We start from the raw sequence: 23846 nt of genomic DNA, 5'->3' as shown, positions 1-23846 counted from the left end.
CAAAAGCAGAGAAACTTGTTTTGCAGTTATGAACTGTCCTTCCTATTTTCAATTGACTAAAATAGCCTGAGAAAATTACTATGGCATATTTCCCTAGAAAGCCAATGATTTCTATCTGAGTAGTAAAGTCACAGTTTTTGGTAACTAATCAGTGTTTCCTTTAGGTGGAAGCCTTCTGAAATATTTGAGCCTGTCTGTTTTTCTGTTGTGGTTCAATTGTTTTAATTGTACCTGACTCTTCATGACCCCATTTGGTGTTTTCTTGGCAAAGATACTAGAGTAGTTTGCCACTTCTTGTTGTAGCTCATTTTCCAGATGAGGAAACTGAGATAAATAGGATTAAGTGACTTGTCCAGGGTCACACAGCTAGTAAGTGTCTGAGGCCAAATTTGAACTCAGGAATATGAGTCTTTGTGACTCCAGGCCCAGAACTCTATCCACTGCACCATGTAGCAGCCCTGTTTTTGTGTAAATAGTTGCAAATTTCTGTCATTAGTAGCTAACATTAAGTACTCTTCATAGGAATGCCACTCATCAGTAGAACAGATATTGCAATGTACATCTTTAAAAAATTAAAAAATAGCTTAACCAAATATAAGAGATTTAACACAATTATATAAGAATAAGACATTTTCCACTAGACAGGTGATAAAAGGATATGACCAATTGCTTAAAAGGCTTAACTATTCCTGACAGTAATTTGGAAGTATGATGGAGGGAAAACATACTAAAAGGACTCAGCCCACAAATCCTACTATTCGATGTATACTCCACAAAGGCCAAACACAGAAAACAGGTCCCATATAACCTAAAATATTCATGGCAACATTTTTTTTATAATAGCATAAAATGGAAACAAATTCATTAACTGAGTTCACTAGCGAATAAATTCGATTTATTAACTGAAGAATGAACAAACTAAGGTACATGAATGTACAGGAATATTACTTAGTTGTTAGAAATGACAAATGACAAAATGGTTTCAGAGAAGTATAGAAAGACTTGTATAGTCTTAAAGAATGAGGAGCAAAGTAAGGAAAACCAACAAAATGATAAATACAATGTAATGTATAGCAATGCAAATGGAAAAAAATCCAAACCTAATGCATTTAATAATTCTAACAAAGCTTGGCCTTAGAGACAAATTGAGACAATGTATAATCTTCCCTTCATTGTAGAAGAGAGAGACTATGGGTATAGAATGTTGCATAAGCTGTAATTTCTCTCTCTTTTTCTCTTTGATACAAAGGGTAGCTTGCTGGGTAGGGGAATGAAGGGACATACTCAGAAATAACTGTGATGTAAAATATACAAGTAAAATATTTTTAAATTATAAAGATAATTTCTTTTTCACTAGTACTGCATTGGCTTCATTTCTATGTGATTCTTCATAAATAATCATGATAAGAGGAGACATAAGAATGATCAATAATTTTTTATCTATACCAACCTGACATGAGCACACAGAACATCGGTCATTATCTAACACCCAAATTTGACCATTGTGTTTAACTTTTTCATTGTGAATACAATCCCCTGTGCAGTTTTTTCCATGAGGACACCGGCAATCATAACCACCATCCAGGTTAAAGCAAATAGTATCATTGGCACAGCTGTGTCGCCCAGTACCACATTCATCAATATCTGTGGATGAGGGGAAAAAGAAGATACTTTTAATATGTACTGCAACCAATATAAGAAATCTCCAACCATAAAACATTTAGCTGTAAATTAATTTCTATTTTGTAGTTATGTGTCTCATGTTAGATCCTGATTTAAATAAGTAATGTCAATAATTTTGGGAGGTGACTATTCACATTTCAGAGGAAATCCTACCCGATATGTCTTTACATATGACTTTTCACAAAATCTTGGTTAATAGGTTAAATCTTTGGAATTTTTGGATTACTTATTTTATTAGCAAAAGGAACATGGAGGCTAGGAAACATTTCTATTTTAGGGGAAAATAAGCTAGTACTAAATGAAATTTTAAAATTATTCAGATAATCTAGTTAATGCACTAGTCCTGGTACCAAACTATGTTTAAGTACATGATGGAATTTCCTTTTTTGGTAAACACTCTTTTTTAGCTTTTTAAAAAATTTAAGATGTATAACTTTAATTTTGAGCTCTAAATTCTTTCCCCTCTCCAGCCATTCTATCCTCTACCTGCTGAAAAGGAAAGTAATATGATATCCATTATTTATGTGAAGTCATATAAACATATCTCCATATTAGCCATGTTGCCAAAAAAGGTAAGAAAAATAAAATGAAAAAAAAAGATCCTTCAGACTTCACTGAGTTCATTAGTTCTCTCTCTTGGATTATCATATTGATCAGAGTAGCTAAGTCTTTCACAAATGATCTTCCTACAGTATTGTTATTGTTATGCACAATGTTCTATTGGTTTTGCTCACTTCACTTTGCATTAGTTCAATCAGTTGCAATCTTCTCAGATTTTTCTGAAACCATCCCCTCATTATTTCTTATACAACAATATAACCATCACAATCATGTACCACAACTTTTTTAGCCATTCCCTGGTTCATGAGCATCCCCTCAATTTCCAATTCTTTGGTACCATAAAAAGAGCTGCAACAAATATTTTTCTGTATATACATACATATATACATATACACACACATATATATACATGTTATATATTATATATATATATATTTGTGCGTATATATATTATATCTATATACCTCTGTGTGTGTGTGTATGTCCTTTTCCTTTTTTTTCTCTTAGGATAAATACTTTTGGATATTGCTAGGCCAAAGGGTATTCAATTTTTATAGCCCTTTGGGCATAGTTCCAAATTAATCTCTAGAATGATTAGAGTAGTTCACAACTCCACCAACACTACACTAACTTTTTATGGTATCAAAGAATTGGAAATTGAGGGGATGCTCATCAACCAGGGAATGGTTAAAAAAGTCATGGTACATGATTGTGATGGTTATATTGTTGTATAAGAAATAATGAGGGGATGGTTTCAGAAAAATCTGAGAAGATTGCAACTGATTGAACTAATGCAAATCCCCTCCGGTATTTGTAATTTTCCTTTCCTGTCATGTTACCCAATCTGATAGGTGTGAGGTAGTCTCTCAGAGTTTTTTTTTTTAATTTGCCTTTCTCTAATAATGACATTTCAGCAGGACTCCTTAGGCATAATATTAAATTTCATAGACAAATTCATAAATTTCATAGACAAATCCTCTCCAATCCTCAACAGATTATGTATCTTTCTCTTTCCCACATTTACCTTCCCTTTCTAGGTCTGTATTGAATTGAATTGGTCCAGCTGTTTTCCTCCACTAATCACTTGTATTTTATCCCTGTTTTACTCCCACCTCCATAATTAAACACCAGCAACTACTTTATAGCTCCCATCTGGCTGATAATCCCATTTAGTCCTTAATTCTATAACTTCTTTCTCTTCTCCTCTTTGGATCTCTTTCCCCTACTCTATGCAGTGGAAATCACAAACCCATAGCATTTTCATACAGATGAACAGTATACATATCTTTTCTCATAAATCTGTTCCATAAGAGATGTTTTATTTGAGCATATAGTTACAAAATTCATGAATTAAAATACATTTAAGATGATAAACATATATCAAGATATGTTTTATGTATGTCAGTGAGCAAATGTTTCTAAGTTTAATCTGTTGTGAGGAAGAGAGTATAATATCAAATATAGTCTTAGTTACTGGCTTTAAGGCCCTGGGCAAGTCAACTAAGCTCTCTGCCTCCAGTTTTTCAACTATATAATGAGAATAATAGTACCATCTGCTTCCCAGGGTTGTTGTAAGGATAAAATGAGACAATATTTGTACAGTGTTTTTCAAATATTATATAGTATTTAACACTACATAAATGCTGCTGCAGATTATGATCACTCATAGTAGAAACAGAATAAGACTAGGAGCTGGAGGATCTGGTTTTAGTCCTATCTCTACCACTGGGAAATTGTATAACTACGGGCAAATTAGCTCCATTTTTGGAAAAAATAAACAATAATCCCCCACAAAACTTTATTCTCCCTCCTTCCTAGAGATTTGTTTTGAATATAAGATGATGATAAAGCACTATGCAATCCAAAAGGGCTATAATAATATAATCTACTATTGTTATTATTCCTACTGAGAGGAAATAAAGAAAAAAATTATTAGATTGCAATTGGAATGATCATTAGAAAGACTAGCTTTCTAGGAAATATGATTTGAGAGACAAGACCCTTCCCCTCCTCCATCACTTACTGTGTGACTGCAGACAAGTTGCTTAACCTCCCTGAGTCTTGGTTTCCTCATCACTTACATGAAAGTGTTGGACTTGAGGACCTCTAACATCCCTGCCAGCTCTAAATCTATGATCCTATGACATAAGAATCAAAGGTAGTTATAGACTTTTTTCCCTGAATGTTTTAAAAATAAAGGGAATTTTCTTTAATGGCTTGAGCATAGCATTAATTAGAGGCTAGGACATAATCTAGATCAGTGGTACCCAAAGTAAGGGCTGTATACATCAGTGTCTGTAAAAACTTAAGGTGGTGGAGTGGAAGAGTAAGAGTAAGGCTTTCCTGAGCACAGAATAGCCAGTTTCTAGTGGAGTGCCAGCTCCTCTTTCCCTTCCCACATCTTTCTAAGGGTTGGGAAGTAGCAGGTATCAGGGAATGAGCAAAAGGCTGGGAAAACTGAGTGGCAGTGTTTGATGAAGATGGTGACAGCCTCAGTGACAGGACCAGATCCAGGGCCTAGACTAGGGATGGTGAAAGCTACAAGAGTAGTGAAGGAGGCAGATACAGCAAAGCTGAAGAGGTTGAGTCTGGAAAAAGCATGGAGGCCAAGAAGGAAAAAAGGTGTATGGGGCCTTTCAGGTAGGTTAGGCATATATATTTATATATCTATATCTATATATCTATATCTATATCTATATCTATATCTATATCTATATCTATATCTATATCTATATCTATATCTATATCTATATCTATATCCCTTTATTCTGTCCCTTCAAGGCTTGGGCAGCTGTGGGATAGAGATAAGCATATACACAGCAATCCCTTTGACATACTCCCTTAGCTTGAAACCCATAAGTCTGTATGTTAGATAACTAGGTGGGTTACTACTACTTACAGGTTCAAAAAGGTACCCCATAGGTCTGCATTCAAAAACTTATAGTTTATGAGCTCACATTGGTGTGCTCCACGTGAACAGTTAGCCATTAGGTACAATTATCTAAAGGCAAAAGCATTGATTTGATAGCAAAGAAAATATGGAAGTTATAAAAAAATTCTCCCATAAACCTGGGACACATTCTCGCACAAATACGCAAAGTGTGCATGGGAAGACTAGGCACAAACTTAGAGCACAATGGTAGTGAAGTACCCATATAGGGAGTAGATATGGGTAAAGAAACTCCTTCTAATATTGCATCCCAACATACTTACTTACAACTGTGTCCTCTGCCGATGCAGATTCCTTTTCACTGCCCTAATAATCATCATTTTAATTAATGTAATTGACATTCTTAGGTGTTAAATGTATCATCCTCCTGAACGGGAATGTAAACGGTTTAACCTTTTTAAATACTCAAGTCTTGTTTTTGAGTTTCAACCCTGGTCTTCTCATGATGAATGCTTGAAAGTCCTCTATTTCATGAAATATCCATTTATATATGGAGTATAAATAACCATGGGTAGGTTATACTTGGTTATAATCCTAGCTTCTTTCCTTTCTGGAATATCATATTCCAAACCCTTTATTCCTTTGTAATGGTATTTGCTAAATCTTGTGGATCCTGACTGTGGCTCCATGATAAATGAATTATTTCTTTCCAACTTTTTAAAATATTTTCTCCTTGACTTGGCAGCTCTTAAATTTGGCCATAGAATTCCCGAGAGTTTTATTTTAAGAGCTCTTTAAAGAGACGATTAGTTAATTCTTTCCATTCCTATTTTGCCCTCTGATTCTAAGATGTCTGGGTAATTTTTCTTTATAGCTTGTTGAAATATTATGTATAGGCAGTTTTTCATCATGGCTTTCAGGTAGACTAATAATTCTTAAATTATCTGTCTTCCATCTATTTTCTGGGTCAGTTTTTTTCCCTAGAAGATACTTCACATTTTCCCTATTTTTTCATTCTTTTGACTGTTTTATTATTTCTTGATGTTTCATGGCAACATTAACTTCCACTTGCCCAATTCTAATTTTTAAGGAATTGTTTTCTTCAATGAAGTTTTGTACTTCTTTTTTCATTTGGCCAATTTTAAATTTTTCAGGAGGTATTTTTTATAGTATTTTTTGTGCCCCTCTTTTACCAACATGTTAATTCTGTTTTCATACTTTTCTTATATTACTCTAACTTCTTTCCCCAATTTTTCTTCTACCATTCTTATTTGATTTTTAAAATTTTTTTCATCTTCATCTTTCTCTTTAACTCTCCTAGGAATTATTTTTGGGCTTGTGTCCAATCCATATTCTCCTTTGAGGCTATGCTTGTAGATGTTTTTGTCATTGTCTTCTTCAGAGTTTGTGTCTTGAGCCTCCCTGTCACCACAATAGCCTTTTATTTTTATTGTTGCTTGTTCATTTTCCCAGACTATTTCTTGACTTTGCATTTTATGTTAGAGTTGGGGGTCTGCTCATATTGGGGTTGGGGATGGGGGTGGCATAGCATGATCATTGTATCATGCTCCAGCCTTGTTTGCAATGCTGTTTTCAGTGCTAGCTCTGGGAGTCTCTAGGTTTCTGGTGCTTCCAAGATTGTATGATCCAGGGAAAGGTGTGGTCACTGCTTTCCTGGTCTGAATTCTGGTCCTAATGAAGGTCCCCTGTTCCCTTGTAACCACAAACATTAGTGTCCCTCTCTCCACCTTGAAACTGCTGCCAGGAACTAGGGCCTCTACTTCTCTGTGCCATAGAACTTTGACCAGAACTCTTGCTCCCTTATGACCACAAGCACTGCTCTCTGCCTTAGAATTGTGTCCCAGAACTGATTAGTGGACAATGGAATGTCCAAGCAGCACTTGGTCCTGCACCCAGTGCTAGCACAGGATTCTCTTTTAATCTCTTTTTTCTTCTCATTTATTTTGTTTTATTTTTGGAATAGTATCTTATTTTCTCCCAGTTACATGTCAAGAAAATTTTTCGCATTCATTTTTACAAGATTTTGAGTTCCAAATTTTTCTCCCTCCCTCTCTTCCCTCCCCTCTTCTGAAAATGATTCACAGTTTGATATATTTTATACATGTGCTATCATGCAAAAATATTTCCATATCAGTCACAATTGTGAAAGTAGAAACAGAACAAAAGGGAAAAAACATGAAAAAGAATAAAGTAAATGAAAAAATATGTTTTAATCTGAATTCAGAGTCATCAGTTCTTTATCTGAATGTGGATAGGACTTTGTAAGTCCTTTGTACTTGTCTCAGATCACCTTGTGACTGAGAAGAGCTGATTCATTCAGAGTTGATAATCACGCAATGTTGCTGATATTCTGTACAATGTTATCCTGGTCCTGCTTATTTCACTTTGTATCAGTTTTTACAACTCTCTTTAGGTTTTTCTGAAATCTACCTGTTCATCATTTCTTATTGTGCAATAATATTACATTACGTTCATATACCACAGCTTGTTCAGCCATTCCCTGGTTGATGGGCATCCTCTCAATTTCCAGTATTTTGTCACCACAAAAAGGGCTGCTATGAATATTTTTTGCGAGTGTAGGTCCTTTTCTCTTTTTTATGATCTCTTTGGGATACAGACCTAGTAATGGTATTGCTGGATCAAAGCATATGCAGTTTGTTTGCCCTTTGGGAATAGTTCCAAATTTCTGTCCAGAGTGGTTGGATCAGTTCACAACTCTACCAGCAGTGCATTGATATCCCAATTGTCCCACATCTTCTCTAGCATTTATCATTTTTCTGTCATGTTACCAAACCTGATAGGTGTGAGGTGGTATCTCAGAGTTGTTTTAATTTGCACTTCCATAATCAAAAGTGATTTAGAGTACTTTTTCATATGCCTATAGATAGCTCTGATTTCTTCATCTGAGAATTGCTTGTTCATATTCATTGACCATTTATCAATTGAGGAATGGTTTGTATTCTTGTAAATTTCATTCAGTTCTCTATATATTTGAGAAATGAGGCCTTTATCAGAACTGTTTCCCAGTTTTCTGTTTTCCTTCTAATCTTGGTTACATTGGTTTTGTTTGTACAAAATATTTTTAGTTTAATATAATAAAAATGATCTATTTTACATTTTATAGTGATTTATATCTCTTGTTTGGTCATGAATTCTTCCCCTTTCCATAGATCCAACAGGTAGACTATTCCTTGCTCTTCTAATTTGCTTATGGTATGTAATCATGTCTAAATTGTGCCAAAGTTATGTCATTTCTAAATTTTCTAATATTTCATTAGCTTCCTTAGTTTCCTTCTTGGTTTAGTTTATTTTTTGGCTGGATTTATCAAGTTCTGAGAGGGGAGAATTGAGGTCCCCTACTAGTATAGTTTTGCTGTCTATTTCTTCCTGCAACTCACTTTTCTTCTTTAAGAATTTAGATGCTATACCACTTGGTGCATATATGTTTAGTATTGATATTGCTTCATTATCTATGGTACCTTTTAACAACATGTAGTTTCCTTCCTTATCACTTTTAATTAGGTCTAGTTTTGCTTTTACTTTGTCTGAGATCAGGATTGCTATTCTTGCTATTTTTTTACTTTAGCTGAAGCATAATAAATTCTACTTCAGTCCCTTGCCTTTACTCTGTGTGTGTCTCTCTGCTTCAAGTGTGTTTTTTATAAACAACATACTATAGGATTCTGGTTTTTGATCCACTGTGTTATCCACTTCCATTTTATGGGAGAGGTCATCCCATTCACATTACAATTATGATTACTAATTGTGTCTATCCCTCCACCATATTCTTCCTCCTGTCTTCTCTCTCCTTTCACCCTTTCCCTCCTCACCAGTGGTTTGCCACTGTCTACCACCTTGCCTGATCTGCCCTCCCTTCTGTTGGTCCCTACCCCTCCTTCACTTCTTCTCCTCCCTTGCTACTTTCCTATTGGGTAAAATAGATTTCTATATTCAACTGATTGTGTATATGAGTCCCTCTTTGAGCCGATATGGGTGAGAGCAAGGTTCAAGTGATGCTTGTCACCCACTCTCCCATCTTCACCTCTACTGTAATATGCTTTATGCCTCTTCCTGTGCAATAATTTAGCCCATTCTACCTTTCCCTTCCTTTTGCACCCATCATACTCCTTTTTCTCATTCCTTATTTTTTATGTCATTCCCTCAAATTCGCCTTATAGTCATGACCTCTGTCTATGTATATTCCTTCTAGCTGTACCATCAGTGATACAATTTTTAAGAATTACAAGCATCATTTTCCTGTGTAGGAATATAAATAGTTTAGCCTATTGAGTCCCTTCTGTTTTCTTTTCCCTTTTTACCTGTTTATGCTTCTCTTGGGTCTTGATATTGGAGGTCAAATTTTTCATTTAGTTCTGGTCTTTTCCTTATAAAAGCTTGAAATCCTTCTATTTCATTGAATTACCATTTTCCCCTCAATGTATTATGCTTAATTTTTCTGGGTAAGTGATTCTTTGTTGTAGTCTTAGCTCCTTTACCTTCCAGAATTTCATGTTCCATGATCACTGATCCTTTAATGTTGTAGCTACCGATTTGTTATATTTTTTCCTTGATCTGATAGTTCTGAAATTTGGCTATAATGTTCCTTGGAGTTTTTATTTTGGGATCTCTTTCCTGAGGTGATCAGGGGATTCTTTCAATGCCTATTTTGACCTCTGGTTCCAGGATATCAGGGCAGTTGTCCTTGACAGTTTCTTGAAAGTTACTGTCCAGGTCCTTTTTTTTGATTATGGTTTCATGTAGTCCAATGATACTGATGTCTCTCCTGGATCTATTTTCCAGGTCAGTTGTTTTTCCCAAGAGGAATTTTACATTTTCTTCCATTTTTTCATTCTTTTGAATTTGTTTTATTGATTCTTGGTGTCTCATAGAGTCATTAGCTTCCACTTGTCCAATTCTAACTTTTAAGGTGTTGTTTTCCTCAATTAGTTATTGTACTTTCTTTACCATTTGGCCAATTGTACTCTTTAAGGAATTGTTTTCTTTAGTGTATTTTTGTATTTCCTTTTCCATTTGGCCAATTCTACTTTTTAAGCAGTTTTCAAAGCTGTTGACTTTTTTTCATACTCATTGCATCACTCTCATTTCTTTTCCCCATTTTTCTTCTACTTCTCTTATACAATTTTTAAGATCCTTTTTGAGCTTTTCCATGAATTCTTACTGGGCTTGAGACCACTTCCCATTTTTCTTTGGGGTGTTGCCCATAGGTGTTTTGATATTGTTGTCCGCTTCTGAGTTTTTTTCTTAGTCTTCCCTGTCACCATAATAACTTTCTGTGGTCAAATTCTTTTGTTGTTGTTGTTATTGGTGTTTTTTGCTCATATTTTTTTGGGGGGGGGGCTTTTTCCTTTCTTTTAAATTTAGCTTTGCTCCCAGGGTGGAAGGGCCACTGTCTCAGGCTTCTTGTGCCAGTGGTTGCATGTCCTGGCTATTTACCTGGTGCTGCACTGATGAGGCCCTTGGAGGACCCTTGTGTCTGGTTTGGTGCTGAAGGGGGTGGAGTAGGGGATGGCTGGTGCTACTGGGGCCATAGCACTCTAGCAGCTTACCTGGTGCTGAGCTAGGGTCCTACTGGTGATGTCTGGTGTGTGCTGAGGCCCAATGGTGTGTTTCTGCATTTCTCTGGGGCTACACTGAAGCAAATGGAGGTTTACCCACTAGAAGATGCCTATTCACTTGGCGTTATGCTGAAGCATGTGGTAGTTCTTGGAGTTGAAGTCTGCTGGTTCCTATGGCTATGCTAGGGCACCCGGGGGTCCTGGTGTTGGTGTTTGACTGCTCCACCACACTGGAGCTCAGGATCTCCCACTGGTTTGCTGAGGTGGGGCTTGCTGCTGGTTGGCTAGGCTGCTTGCCATCCTGGAATGCATTCTCTTTTTACCTGAGTGAACAGACCTTTCTTGCTGATCTTTTCAGTTTCTTCAGCTAAAATATTGTTTCACTCCATTTTCTTACTGGTTCTCCTGTTCCAGGATTTGTTTTGGCATACTATTTTATGGTTGTTCAGAGGTGAATATGGGGGAGTTACAGTGATTTACTGTTTACTCTGCCATCTTGGCTCCTGGAAGTGTTTTAACATCTTTCTGACCTGTGTCCAATCCTCTTAATATCTCTTTATGGTGAGAGCTCCCTGGACTGTTGCTGCTGCTGCAGCTCTTGCAGCCACAAACTCCAAGGCCCATAGCTTATGTTGCCCACATGCAGTGCTCTGGGTCAGCCCCCTCCTACAACATCACAGACTTGCTTCTGGCCTCCACCATTGTTTAAGGCTGGCAAAATCCCTTTTATTGGCTATGCTGTTCCAGAATTTGATATATTATTTTAAATATGTTTGGAGAGGAAAGTTAGGATACCTTCAGCTGAAATGTTGCTTCTACATCTAGCCTTCTTGGATCCATCTCTGGAATATTGTATTCCAAGGTCTTGACTTCTTTATAATGATGTCTGCTAATCATGTATGATCCTGACTGCAGTTTGGTACTTCAATTCTTTCTTTTTGGTTGCTTTTAGTATTTTTCTATCACCTGGAAACTCTGGCTTTTGGCCATGACATTCCTGAGAGTCTTCATTTTGGGGTTTCTTTCAGGAGCTGACCAGCAGTTTAATTCTACTTTCACTTTATTCTTGGATTATAAAGGATTTGGGCAGATTTCTTTTAAGATTTCTTAAAATATAGTATCTAGGATCCTTTTGTTGGGGGGAGGTAATGGCATTCAGGTAACAAACTTATTCTCATATATTTTCTCCTCATTCTGTTTTTGGTCAGAGACCTAGAAAATGTCTTTATGTGTACCCAGCAAAACTGTATCTAGAGGCAGCAAGAAAAGAAGGATCCACTGAGAAATACCTAGGGTAGTTTGAAAAACCCAGAGTTTGGGAGGTCATCAGGGGCCCAGGCGGTCAGTGTGGCCCAGCAGCACTTAAATAAGAACAGTCAAGGCCCTTCAGTGCCTTAAAGGGCTCTGAGGGCTCGATTACTCTTTCCTGGGATTACACAGAAGGCCCTGAAGATCCATCACTCTGAACTTCAAAGATCCAGAGAAATTTGGCTCTGGAAGGAGGTGGAGGTCAGATTAGGAGCCCTGGTGACCAAGGATGAAACTAAGTGGGGTAGACCATCTCACCCAAAAGATTCCCACTGCTGCATAACACCTCAATTAAGCAATTAAGACTGGAGAGATGAGTAAGCCAAAGAACATACTGACTAGTATAAAAGGAAGGGAAAAAATTATTGTAAACAGAAAGATGTTTAAAAATCTAGCCTAGTAGGAGAAAGTAACTCCAGAGTATCTGCAAGGAGAAAATAGAAAAAAATGTATTTTCCACAAGGACTATTGGAATACCTTAAATAAATGAAGCAAAATATTTTACAAATGAAATAAAATATCTGGAAGAAAGAATTAGAGGGAAATAAATAGAATGGAAGACTAGTAAACTTTACTGCAGTGGACAGACTCCTTGAAACCTGGAATAGATTAAATAGAAATCAATGACTCTGTCAGACAGGAAATATTAGAAAAAACTCAAAAGACTGAAAAATAAAAGAAAATATTAGATGTAAAAAAAAACAACTGGCCTAGAAAATAGGCTAAAATGAAAGGATTTAAGAATCACTTCATTTCCTGAAGACTATGCTTTAGAAAAAGCTTGGCTACTATATTTCAAGAAATTATACATGATAGCTCCCCACATTCATTACAAATCAGAGGGGAAGATGACAATAGAAAGAATCTGCTGGTAACATCCTGAAAGAAACTATGAAAGAAAAAATTCTAGAAATGTCATAGCTAAAATTCAGAGTTTCCATGTCTAAGAAAAAAAATACTGCAAGCATCCAGAAAAAAGACCTGGAAGCTTCTGCTATAAGAGGAAATCATGAAATACAATATTCTAAAAGGCAAAAGATAAAGGCTTATAACCAAGAATAACTTGCCCTGAAAGGATGAGTATGGTTCTACTATATTTACATAATAGAGTAATACAATGGATCTTTCATAGGAAAGAGGTTTTTTGAATAAGACAAAGGATTTCTTTTTCTTACAAAAGATAACAGAAAGAAATTCAGAAAGAAACAAAAACAGCTCTGAATATAATATAAAGAGTTTTTAGATAGTTTTTTTAAGTATATGGTGCAAAATGGAAATTTAGTTACACAAGCAACTCAACTGTTTCATTTTGTCTTTGTGTTTCCAGTGCTCAACATAGTGCCTGGCAAATAGTAGTTGTTTAATAAATGGTTATTGACTGACTAATCTCAGAAACGCTAAATTATATCATTAGTGTATACAGATTTTTGTCAAAACTTAATATCATATTACATCTGGGTTTAAAATGGCATATGGTTTATACCTTTAGGGGGGCATGATACCTATGTTTTGCTAGACTGTTCATTATAAAGTCATTTCTTTAGTACTGACCTTCACATGATTCTCCATTTGGTGAAAACATCCCATTGTCATGGTAGCCATCTCTGCACTCACAGTGATACCAACCAGGCAGGTTAATGCAGTTAGCACGGTTGTCACATTGTACAAAACCATCTGAACATTCATCAATGTCTGCTCAAAAACAAGTTAGAGAAAAAGAAGTTAAATAATAGCTATAATCCACTGAGGAGTGTTAGCAAGCTTATTGTTAATTGTGATACCAATGGACCCTGGAAATGGGTTGATATACAATAATAGTAATGATGATAATTTTTATTTTTATTATTTTACATACAAAACACCTTAAACCCATTAACTCAATGAAAGTCAGTCAGTGAAACTTTATTAAAGTATCTACTATGTGCTAAGTACTGGAAACGTGAAGAAAGGGGATAAAAAGTTAGTCCCCACACTCAAGGAACTTACAATCTAATGGAAGAAGAAAATATACAGTAAGAAGCTGCAAAACAGAGAACATGATGGAGAAGTTCAAAGGAATTCACTGCATGGGAAATGAAGAGAAAGCTGACCTATTTAAATGGAAGTTCTGGGAGATATGTTACAAAGGCAATATAAATAAATGTGGAACATGCTTGTAAAGATTTTATCAGTTGCCTCTAATACACATCAATGTTGGCCTATTCCAATCCAAAGAAGTCTTTTGTTTTATATATAGGTTTTAGCCTAGAAGTACTTGTAATAAGAGAGTGATGATCATCAGAAAATAATTATCTTTTCTAGTAGAGGATTTAGTGATAGTGAGATTTGGTGGGGGGGGCACGGAGCCAAGATGGCGCCTGGTAAGCAGGGACTAGAGTGAGCTCCGTTACCGAGTCCCTCCAAAAACCTATAAAAATTGGCTCTGAACCAATTCTAGAATGGCAGAACCCACAGAACAGCAGAGGGAAGCAGGGCTCCAGCCCAGGACAGCCTGGATGGTCTCTGGGTGAGGTCTATTCCACATGGAGCTGGGAGCTGGGAACGGAGTGGAGTAGAGCCCAGCCTGAGTGGCGTGGAACAACCAAACTTGGAGTCGGGCAGATGGGGCCCCTAGCGCCCTAAATATGTAAGCTGCGGCAGTTACCAGACCCCTCGACCCACAAACACCAAAGACTGCGGAGAAGGTTAGTGGGAAAAGCTGCGGGAGTGGAAGGAGTTCTCGGTTCAGCTTCCAGCCCCGGGGGCAGCGGAGGTGGGGCAGCTACAGCTGTTGTTACTTCCAGCTCCAGGCCCACCTGGTGGGAGGAATTAAGTGGCAGATCACAGCAGGGGTGCACAGCCTGCTGAAGATCTAAGCCCAGTTCGGGTTGGGGGTTCTTGAGGAAGGAGCAGTGCGGGTCTGACAGAGCTGGCACCTCCCCGCCAAACGTGGAACATAGAACTTGTTAGTCTACAAGCAGTCATACCCCACTGAAAAACTCAAGGGTCAAGTTAGTTGGTTGGGAATATGGCCAGGCAGCGAAAACGTGCCCAGATTCAGTCTCAGACTTTGGATTCTTTCTTTGGTGACAAAGAAGACCAAAACATACAGCCTAAAGAAGACAACAGAGTCAAAGAGCCTACAACAAAAGCCTCCAAGAAAAACATGAACTGGTCCCAGGCCATAGAAGAACTCAAAAAGGATTTGGAAAAGCAAGTTAGAGAAGTAGAGGAAAAATTGGGAAGAGAAATGAGAAGGATGCGAGAAAACCATGAAAAACAAGTCAATGACTTGCTAAAGGAGACCCAAAAAAAAGTACTGAAAAATACACTGAAGAAAACAACACCTTAAAAAACAGACTAACTCAAATGGCAAAAGAGCTCCAAAAAGCCAATGAGGAGAAGAATGCCTTGAAAGGCAGAATTAGCCAAATGGAAAAGGAGGTCCAAAAGACCACTGAAGAAAATACTACTTTAAAAATTAGATTGGAGCAAGTGGAAGCTAGTGACTTTATGAGAAATCAGGATATTATAAAACAGAACCAAAAGAATGAAAAAATGGAAGACAATGTGAAATATCTCCTTGGAAAAACCACTGACCTGGAAAATAGATCCAGGAGAGATCATTTAAAAATTATTGGACTACCTGAAAACCATGATCAAAAAAAGAGCCTAGATACCATCTTTCAAGAAATTATCAAGGAGAACTGCCCTGATATTCTAGAGCCACAGGGCAAAATAGAAATTGAAAGAATCCATCGATTGCCTCCTCAAATAGATCCCAAAAAGAAATCTCCTAGGAATATTGTCGCCAAATTCCAGAGCTCCCAGATCAAGGAGAAAATACTGTAAGCATCCAGAAAGAAACAATTTGAGTATTGTGGAAACCCAATCAGAATAACCTAAGATCTGGCAGCTTCTATATTAAGAGATCAAAGGGCTTGGAATGCGATATTCCGAAGGTCAATGGAGCTAGGATTAAAACCTAGAATCACCTACCCAGCAAAACTAAGTATCATGTTCCAAGGCAAAATATTGACTTTCAATAAAATAGAGGACTTTCAAGCTTTCTCAGTGAAAAGACCAGAACTGAATAGAAAATTTGACTTTCAAACACAAGAATCAAGAGAAGCATGAAAAGGTAATCAAGAAACGGAAATTGCAAGGGACTTACTAAAGTTGAACTGTTTTGTTTACATTCCTACATGGAAAGATGATGTGTATGATTCATGAGACCTCAGTATTAGGGTAGTTGAAGGGAATATGCATATATATATGTATATGTTTATGAATATATAAGTGAATGTGTATGTATATATATATATATCTATGTGTATATGTATGTATGTGTATGTATGTATATATATGTGTGTGTGTGTTTATATATATATATATATATATATATATGTAAAAGAGAGAGAGCAGACACAGGGTGAGTTGAAGATGAAGGGAAGATATCCAAAAAGATAGTGAGATTTGCTATTTCATACATAAACTAGAGTTAGTGGTCATGGCAAAGTTAAAATACCATGCATATGGAGCTAAAATTTAAATTTGTATCAATAATAATCTCATGACATTTTTACTAGTGCCAACTATGAGCAGCACTAGCCAAATGAATTTTTCATAAACTATGAATTTAAGTTTTGTGGTGGCTTATGTACTATATAGTGTCATGAGACACTACTACTAAAGCAAAGAATGAAGACAATATGTGATACCCAGGAATTTGGGTCACAATCAAATGTAAATTGTAATTAAGATGACTTCCACAAGATATCATTCTACGAGTATATATAAGCCTTGTTTCATTAAACCAATACCTTGAAGAAATTTTCTTTAAGTATTCAGCTAATAAGTTTAAGACCTATAATAATCATAGATAAGTTATAGCAATTTTACAGGAAATAGGCTTTATATAGTGAATACAGAATATGAATTATGAAGCGACAAGCTCTGGTAGAGCAATATATATACCACATATATATTTTAAAATGTCATTATGCTATTTCCAATTTCAATTACTATTAATAAATATCCTTACTGGGGGGATTTGGGGGGAATTGCCCAATGAATATATATCACTAAAACTTTCCATCTCATTCATAGCATTTTTAAAAATTAAGATAATTATATGCTCTTGTAGGCTACTAGAAAATTAAATAGCTATTTTTCTTATGGTTAACTTTATACATAGGTAGAAAAAATAATTTTATAGAAGATGAAATTACATTCTTACCTTTTTCACAGCTAGATCCTGTGAAACCTGGTGGACAGGCACATACATTGGAAGCAATACAAGTTCCTCCGTTCCTACAGCCATTTTTGCAAAATGCTGAAAGAGTTAAAAAATATCACTACTAATATGAACTCCCAAAATCAGCCTTTTCTTTATCTTTTGGTGATGTTAACATCAGCTGGAAATAAGTTCAAGCATTTCACATTTATTTAGTGGTTTATATGTCCGTTGAATTGTGTTGTTGTTGTTTGTCCTTCATTCTTGAAGAGGACCACGGCATCAGGAAGGTCATGCCATGACTTGCAAGTGAATTGGATTTAAGTGAGGGAGGGCTGTGCAAAGTTACCACCCTCATTTTCTCCTCTGGAGCCATCTGGGTCCAGTGGCAAGATATAAATCAGTGTGATTAGAGATGGTTCAAGATGCAGTGGCAGACCTTGGCCTTTTTAAGTTAAGGTTTTTCTCAGGTCTCTTGGGAGTCTACTTGCCCAGACAAACCCATGAACTATATAAACACAATTACAAAACACTTATCACAAAAAGTAAGATTTAAACAATTGGAGAATTATTAATTGTTCATACATTGACTGAACCAATATAATAACATAAAGGGAATTATGATTTTCATATTAATTGATATGATATGTATAATGAATATATCAATACTTTAGATTTCTCAGAGCTGCCTCTTCTTGCTTGAAAGTCAGAAGCTTACAGTGCAGTTTGAAATGATTAATCAAACCCTTGACAACACTTTCACAATCACTACATTCCTATACCTGTGTATGTTAAGTGAATTGAATCAATGATTGTAGAACCTATTTCTGTCACAGAACTCTGTTCCTTTGCCCCACCAAGTAATGATCCCCCAAAGACTTGAAACAATACCATTCCCACAGGAATCTAGAACACTAGTATTGTCCCTCACTCATTAGCTTGTCATGGGAAACCACTCAAGCCCTGGAAATGTTTGTAATCCACCTTCCCCACCATCCAGACTGGTGATTTGCATGTATAAACTATGCCTTTACTCCAGAACATGGAACATTCCTCACTCTAAAAGTAATGAAACTGCTACTCGTTTCTTGGTATTCCTGTCTCTGGCCTGCTTTTTGTGGCTCTGGGTATTCACAGGTTAGAGACTGGTCCTGTCCAGACTCTGTTTAAAATTCTGTTAACAATAAAAATGACAATCTACTTAAATTAACTTATTTATTCAGTGCTATACCAATCAAATTTCCCAAAAAATATTTTGTAGGCCTAGAAAAAATAACGAAATTTATCTGGAAGAACAAAAAGTAAGGAATATCAAGGAAATCAATTTTTTAAAAATGTGAAGGAAGGTAGCTTAGCAGTAGCAGATCTCAAACTGTATTACAAAGCACTATTCATCAAAGCAATCTGATTTTGGCTAAGAAATAGACTGGTAGATCAGTGGAATAGATGAGGTACATCATACATGGTAATAAATAACCATCATAATCTAGTGTTTGGCAAACTCAAAGATCCAAGAATTGGGAACCAAGAAATCACTATTTGACAACAATTTCTGGGAAAACTTAAAAGCAGCTTGGCAGAAACTATATATAGACCAACATCTTACCCTTTATACTGAGATAAGGTCAAAATTTAGATTTAGACAGAAATTGTGATATTATAAGTAAATTAGGGGAGCATGGACTAGTTTACCTGTCAGATTTATGGATAAGGGAAGAATTTATAACCAAAGAAGAGACAAAGAGCCTTCTAGGATGTAAAATGGATAATTTTGTTTCATCAAATTAAAAAGGTTTTGCACAAACAAAACAAATGCAGTCAAGACTAAAAGGAAAGCAGGAAAAAGAAAATTTTACAGCAAGTTTCTCTGACAAAGACATTATTTCTCAAATATATAGGAAACTGAGTCAAATTTGTATGAATATGAGTCAATTGACAAATAGTCAAAGGATATTGATAGGAAGTTTTCAGAAGAAATCAAAGCTATCTATAGTCACATGAAAAATGCTCAAAATTCCTATTAATAGAAAAATTGAAATAAAAAAACTTGAGTACCACCTCACATCTATCAGACATGATAGAAATGGAAAATGACAGGTGTTGGAGGGGATATAGAAAAATAGGGACACTACTGGTAGAGATGCAAACTGATCAAACCATTTTGGAGAGTTATTTGGAACTATAAAGTTGTATATCCTTTGACCGGGTAATACCATGACAAGGTCTGTATCCCAAGGAGATTAAAGAAAAAGGACCTATATATACAAAAACATTTATAGCTGTTATTTTAATGGTGGCAAAGAACTGGAAATTGAAGGGATGCCCATCAATTGGGGAATGACTGAACAAGTTATGATATATGATTGTGATTGAATACTATTGTGCTTTAAGAAATGACCAGTAGGATGCTTTCAGAAAAATCTGGGAAGATTTGTATGAACTAATGCAAAATTAAAGGAACAGAACCAAGGGAACAATGAACACAGTAACAGCAATATTGTGGGATGATCAATTGTGAATAACCTAGCTATTCTCAGCAGAATTATGATCTATGCTAACCACCTCCAGAGAAAGAACTGAAGACATAAAAATGTAGATTGAAGGGTACTTTTTACTTTATTACTTTTTTGGTCTGTGTTTTCTTTTGCAACATGACTAATATGAAAATTTTTTGCATGACTACACATGTATAATCTATATTTAACTGCTTATCTTCTCAAGGATGGGAAGGGTAGAGAAGGAGGGAAAGAAATTGGAACTGAAAATTTTAAAAAGGCTAAAAAATGTGTTTACATGTAATTAAAAAATAAAAATTAAATGAAAAAACTTTTTTATCATACTAATCCTGCTACCTACCATGCTATATATCTTAGTTCCTTCTCCGCTTCTCAGCTTCTTGAAAAAGTCATCTGCACTTGGTGACATTCATTCACATGAATGAAACTATTCTTTCAAAAATCACCAAAGATTGCTTAATTGCCAAATCTAATGTAGTTTATCTTGATCCTTATCTTCCTTCTCTTTGGAGAATTTGATACTGCTGATGACCTGTACCACCTGGATAGTCGCTACCTTCTAGGTTTTGGGGACTCTTGGTTATCCTGCTTGTTCTACTTTTCTGGATCTTCCCTTATTTTTTCCCCATTACTGCATCTTTCTCTCACTTCCTTACTACTTTGCCACCACCAAGACTCTATCCTACATTCTTTTCTTTTTTCTCTATATAATATCTAACTTGGTTACTTCATTAGCTTCTGTGGATTTGATGGTCATCTCTGTATATGATCACTGTGCATAGATATCTTGAATACTAATTTTTCTCTTAAGCTTCATTCCCATATCACCAACTGCCCAACCTAAATGTATCATATGCATCTCAAACTCAACATATACAAAAAACAACTCATTCTCCTCACCCCAAAACAACTTTCTTCTGAACTTCCCTATTATGATGAAGGGCACTACCATCTACCCCCAAGTCACTGAAGTCCAAAAACCTAGGGCCATCCTTGATTTCTCATTCATGTTCAAGCCATGTATCAATTAGTTCTCAAATGTTGCCTACTTCTCTTCACTCATATAACCATCACTCCAGTGTAGCCCCTCATCACCTCTCAGTTGGACTATTTGAAGAGCCTTCTAATTTTTCTCCCTCTTTGTCTCTTTTCTAATCCATCTTCCACAAAGCTGTCAAAGGGATTTTCCTATATCACAGGTCTCATTTCTCCTTATTATATCTAGAGTGAAATATACAATCCCTTTTTAAGCATTTAAAGCTACTTTAAATCTGGCTACTGATCTTCCTGGTCTTCTTATTCTCTGTTCCACTCTACACACTTTATGATCTAGGCAAAGTGGCCTACATCAGGCCATTTCTTGAACATGTCACTCCATCCACTGACTCTGTTCCCTTGTATCAGTTGTCCTCCATGCCTAGAATGCTCACCCTCCTCATATCCACTGCTTCGAATCTCTTGCTTTTTTCAAAACTCAGCTCAATGCCATTTTGTACAGATCTTTCTTGATTCCCATCTAATCTCCTCATTCCCCCCTTATCCCTTATCACCAGCTGCTAGTGAGTCTTTCACCTGCAAGGTTACCTTCTGTCTACTCCTTATGTTATATCTATCTGTTTATTTATCTGCTTCTATCCCATTACAATGTAAGATCCTTGAGGGCAGGAACTGTTTTTGGCTTTTTTGTGTCTTCAGAGTTCAGCACAGAGACACATAGTAAGTACTTAATAAATGCTTCTAAAAGGATTGAGCACATTAATTTTACATGGGAAGAGCAGAGTCAAGATGGTAGAGTAGAGGTAGTACCCCCAGTGAACTTTCCCAATATTCCCCTTCAAATAAATCTAAAATAACATGTCAAATTGAATTCTGGAGAGGCATAGCCAACAAGAGGTCAGAGTGAAACATTTTTCCAGACTAAGACAATTTAGGAAGTTGTCAGGAGAAGTCTGTGAATTGGAGTGGGAGCCAGTCTGAAGTGCACATAGCAGCAGTGGTGGCCCTTGGAGGTGATAACAGTGGCAGCAGCAGTTGTTAGAACTTTCAGTGTGGAGAAAGGAAGGCGTTCGTACAACTGGTCAGAAAGAGATTACAGGGGATATTTTGCTGGCATTGGATACAGGACCTATTGCTGTTTAACAACTTCATTTGCCCATACATTGTTCTGGGTCATAGTTCCAAAGTCCAGCACCTGTGGACAGTCACAAGGAAACAGGTGACCTGGTTGCAGTTCCAGGACCTACAGAGGACTAATACTTATGGCTGCAGGGAGGCAGGGACTCTTCTTGGCTAAATAACAGAATACAGACGAAAAGAGCAGTTACCATACCTCTCCCAGGATCACACCATCTTGGAAGCAGGAAAAGCTTTCAGACCCCCAGAACTAGCTCTGAAAACAGACTTGCAAAAAAGCCTAAAGTTAGGGACAGTGCCACCTACCCCTACATGAGCAGAGCCCAACTTTAACGTAAAGTTAAAAGTTAAGAAATAGGCTAGAATAATGAGCTAAAAACAAAAAAGGAACATAACCATAAAAGGCTATTATATTGACAGAGAAGATCAAGACACAAATTCAGAGGAAGACAATAATATGAAAACATTTCCAAGTAAAGCCTCAAAGAAAAATGCAGATTAGACACACCCCAACAATATTTCCTGGAAGAGCTAAAAAAGAAATCAGAATGGTAGAGGAAAATTGGGTAAAGGAATGAGAATGAGTCAAGAAAATTATGAAAAAAGAATTAACAGCTTGGTAAAAGAGGTACCAAAAATATTAAAGAAAATAACATCTTAAAAAATAACTTAAAAATCAAAATTGACCAAATGGTAAAGGAGAAACAAAAATTCAATAAAGAAAATAACTCCTTAAAAAGGAGAAATAGCCAAATAGAAAAAGAGGAACAAGAATTCATTGAAGAAAACAATACTTAAAAATTAGGATTGGACAAATGGAAGCCAATGATTCCACGAGACAAAAAGAAACAATAAAACAAAGTGAAAAGAATAAAAAATAGAAAAATGTGAGCTACCTCATTGGAAAAACAACTGAACCAGAAAATAGATTAAGGAGAAATAATTTAAAAACTATTGAATTATCTTAAAGCTGTGATCAAAAAAAGAGCCTAGACATCATATTTGAAGAAATTATAAAGTAAAACTACCTTAATATCTTAAAAACCTGAGGGTAAAGAAGAAATGGAAAGAATGCACCAATTACCTCATGAACAAGATCCCAAAATAAAAACTCCCAGGAATATTATAGTCAAATTTCAGAGTTTCCAGTGGAAGGAGAAAATATTGTGAGAAGTCAGAAAGAAATCATTTAAATATCACTGAGTCACAGTAAGGATCATTTAAGATTTATAAGCTTTTACATTAAAGAAGTAGAGGGCTATTCTGGAAGGCAAAGGAGCTAAGATTATACCCAAGAATAACCAACCCAGTGTAACTGAGTATAAAAATCCTTCAGGGGAAAGATGGTCATTGAATTCCATAAAGGACTTTCAAGCATTTCTGATGAAAAGACCAGGACTGATTAGAAAACTTGACATTAAAAAAAATATTCAAGAATAGCATAGAAAGGTAAACATGAAAGAGAAATCATAAGGAATTTAATAAAATTAAACTGTTTACATTCTTATATGGGAAGATAATACATGTAACTCCTAAGAACTTTATCATTCTTAGGAGAGTTGAAAGAAATCTACATAAACAGAGTGTATAGGTGAGAGTCAATTATGTTGAGATGATCTAAAAAATGACAGGGTGAGAAAAAAGGGAGTGGGAGAAGGGGGAATGGAGAGGAAAATAGAGAAAATTATCTCACGTAAAGGAGAAGCACAAGGACACGCTTTTACAATGGAGAGGAAGATGGAAAGGAATGGCAAAACTTAAACTTTACTCTCATTGGAATTGGTTCAAAGAGTGAAGAATATATATGCACAGTCAATTGGATATAAGAACTTATTTTACCCAAGAGGGATGTAGGAGGGGAAGGAGATAAGAGTAAGTGGTAAGTGATAAAGAGGGAGGGTGGATTAAGGGAAACAGTGTTCAGAAACAAGACAGAATTTTGA

General features: G+C 36.1%; 1 protein-coding gene across 1 annotated transcript in view; it reads right to left on the bottom strand.

Annotated features, from left to right (window-relative positions):
* NELL2 (neural EGFL like 2) overlaps window positions 1-23846 on the bottom strand; it is a 200001-nt gene that overhangs the window by 6836 nt on the left and 169319 nt on the right. The window contains exons 15-17 of the mRNA XM_036761454.1: window positions 17258-17353; window positions 13591-13731; window positions 1451-1644 (exon numbers count right to left, since the gene is read on the bottom strand). Coding sequence (XP_036617349.1) covers window positions 1451-1644; window positions 13591-13731; window positions 17258-17353 — 431 coding nt within the window. The remainder of the gene's footprint in view (window positions 1-1450; window positions 1645-13590; window positions 13732-17257; window positions 17354-23846) is intronic.

Source organism: Trichosurus vulpecula, chromosome 5 (assembly GCF_011100635.1).
Source record: "Trichosurus vulpecula isolate mTriVul1 chromosome 5, mTriVul1.pri, whole genome shotgun sequence".
Classification (NCBI taxonomy): domain Eukaryota; kingdom Metazoa; phylum Chordata; class Mammalia; order Diprotodontia; family Phalangeridae; genus Trichosurus; species Trichosurus vulpecula.
This window is presented reverse-complemented; position numbering and strand designations above follow the sequence as displayed.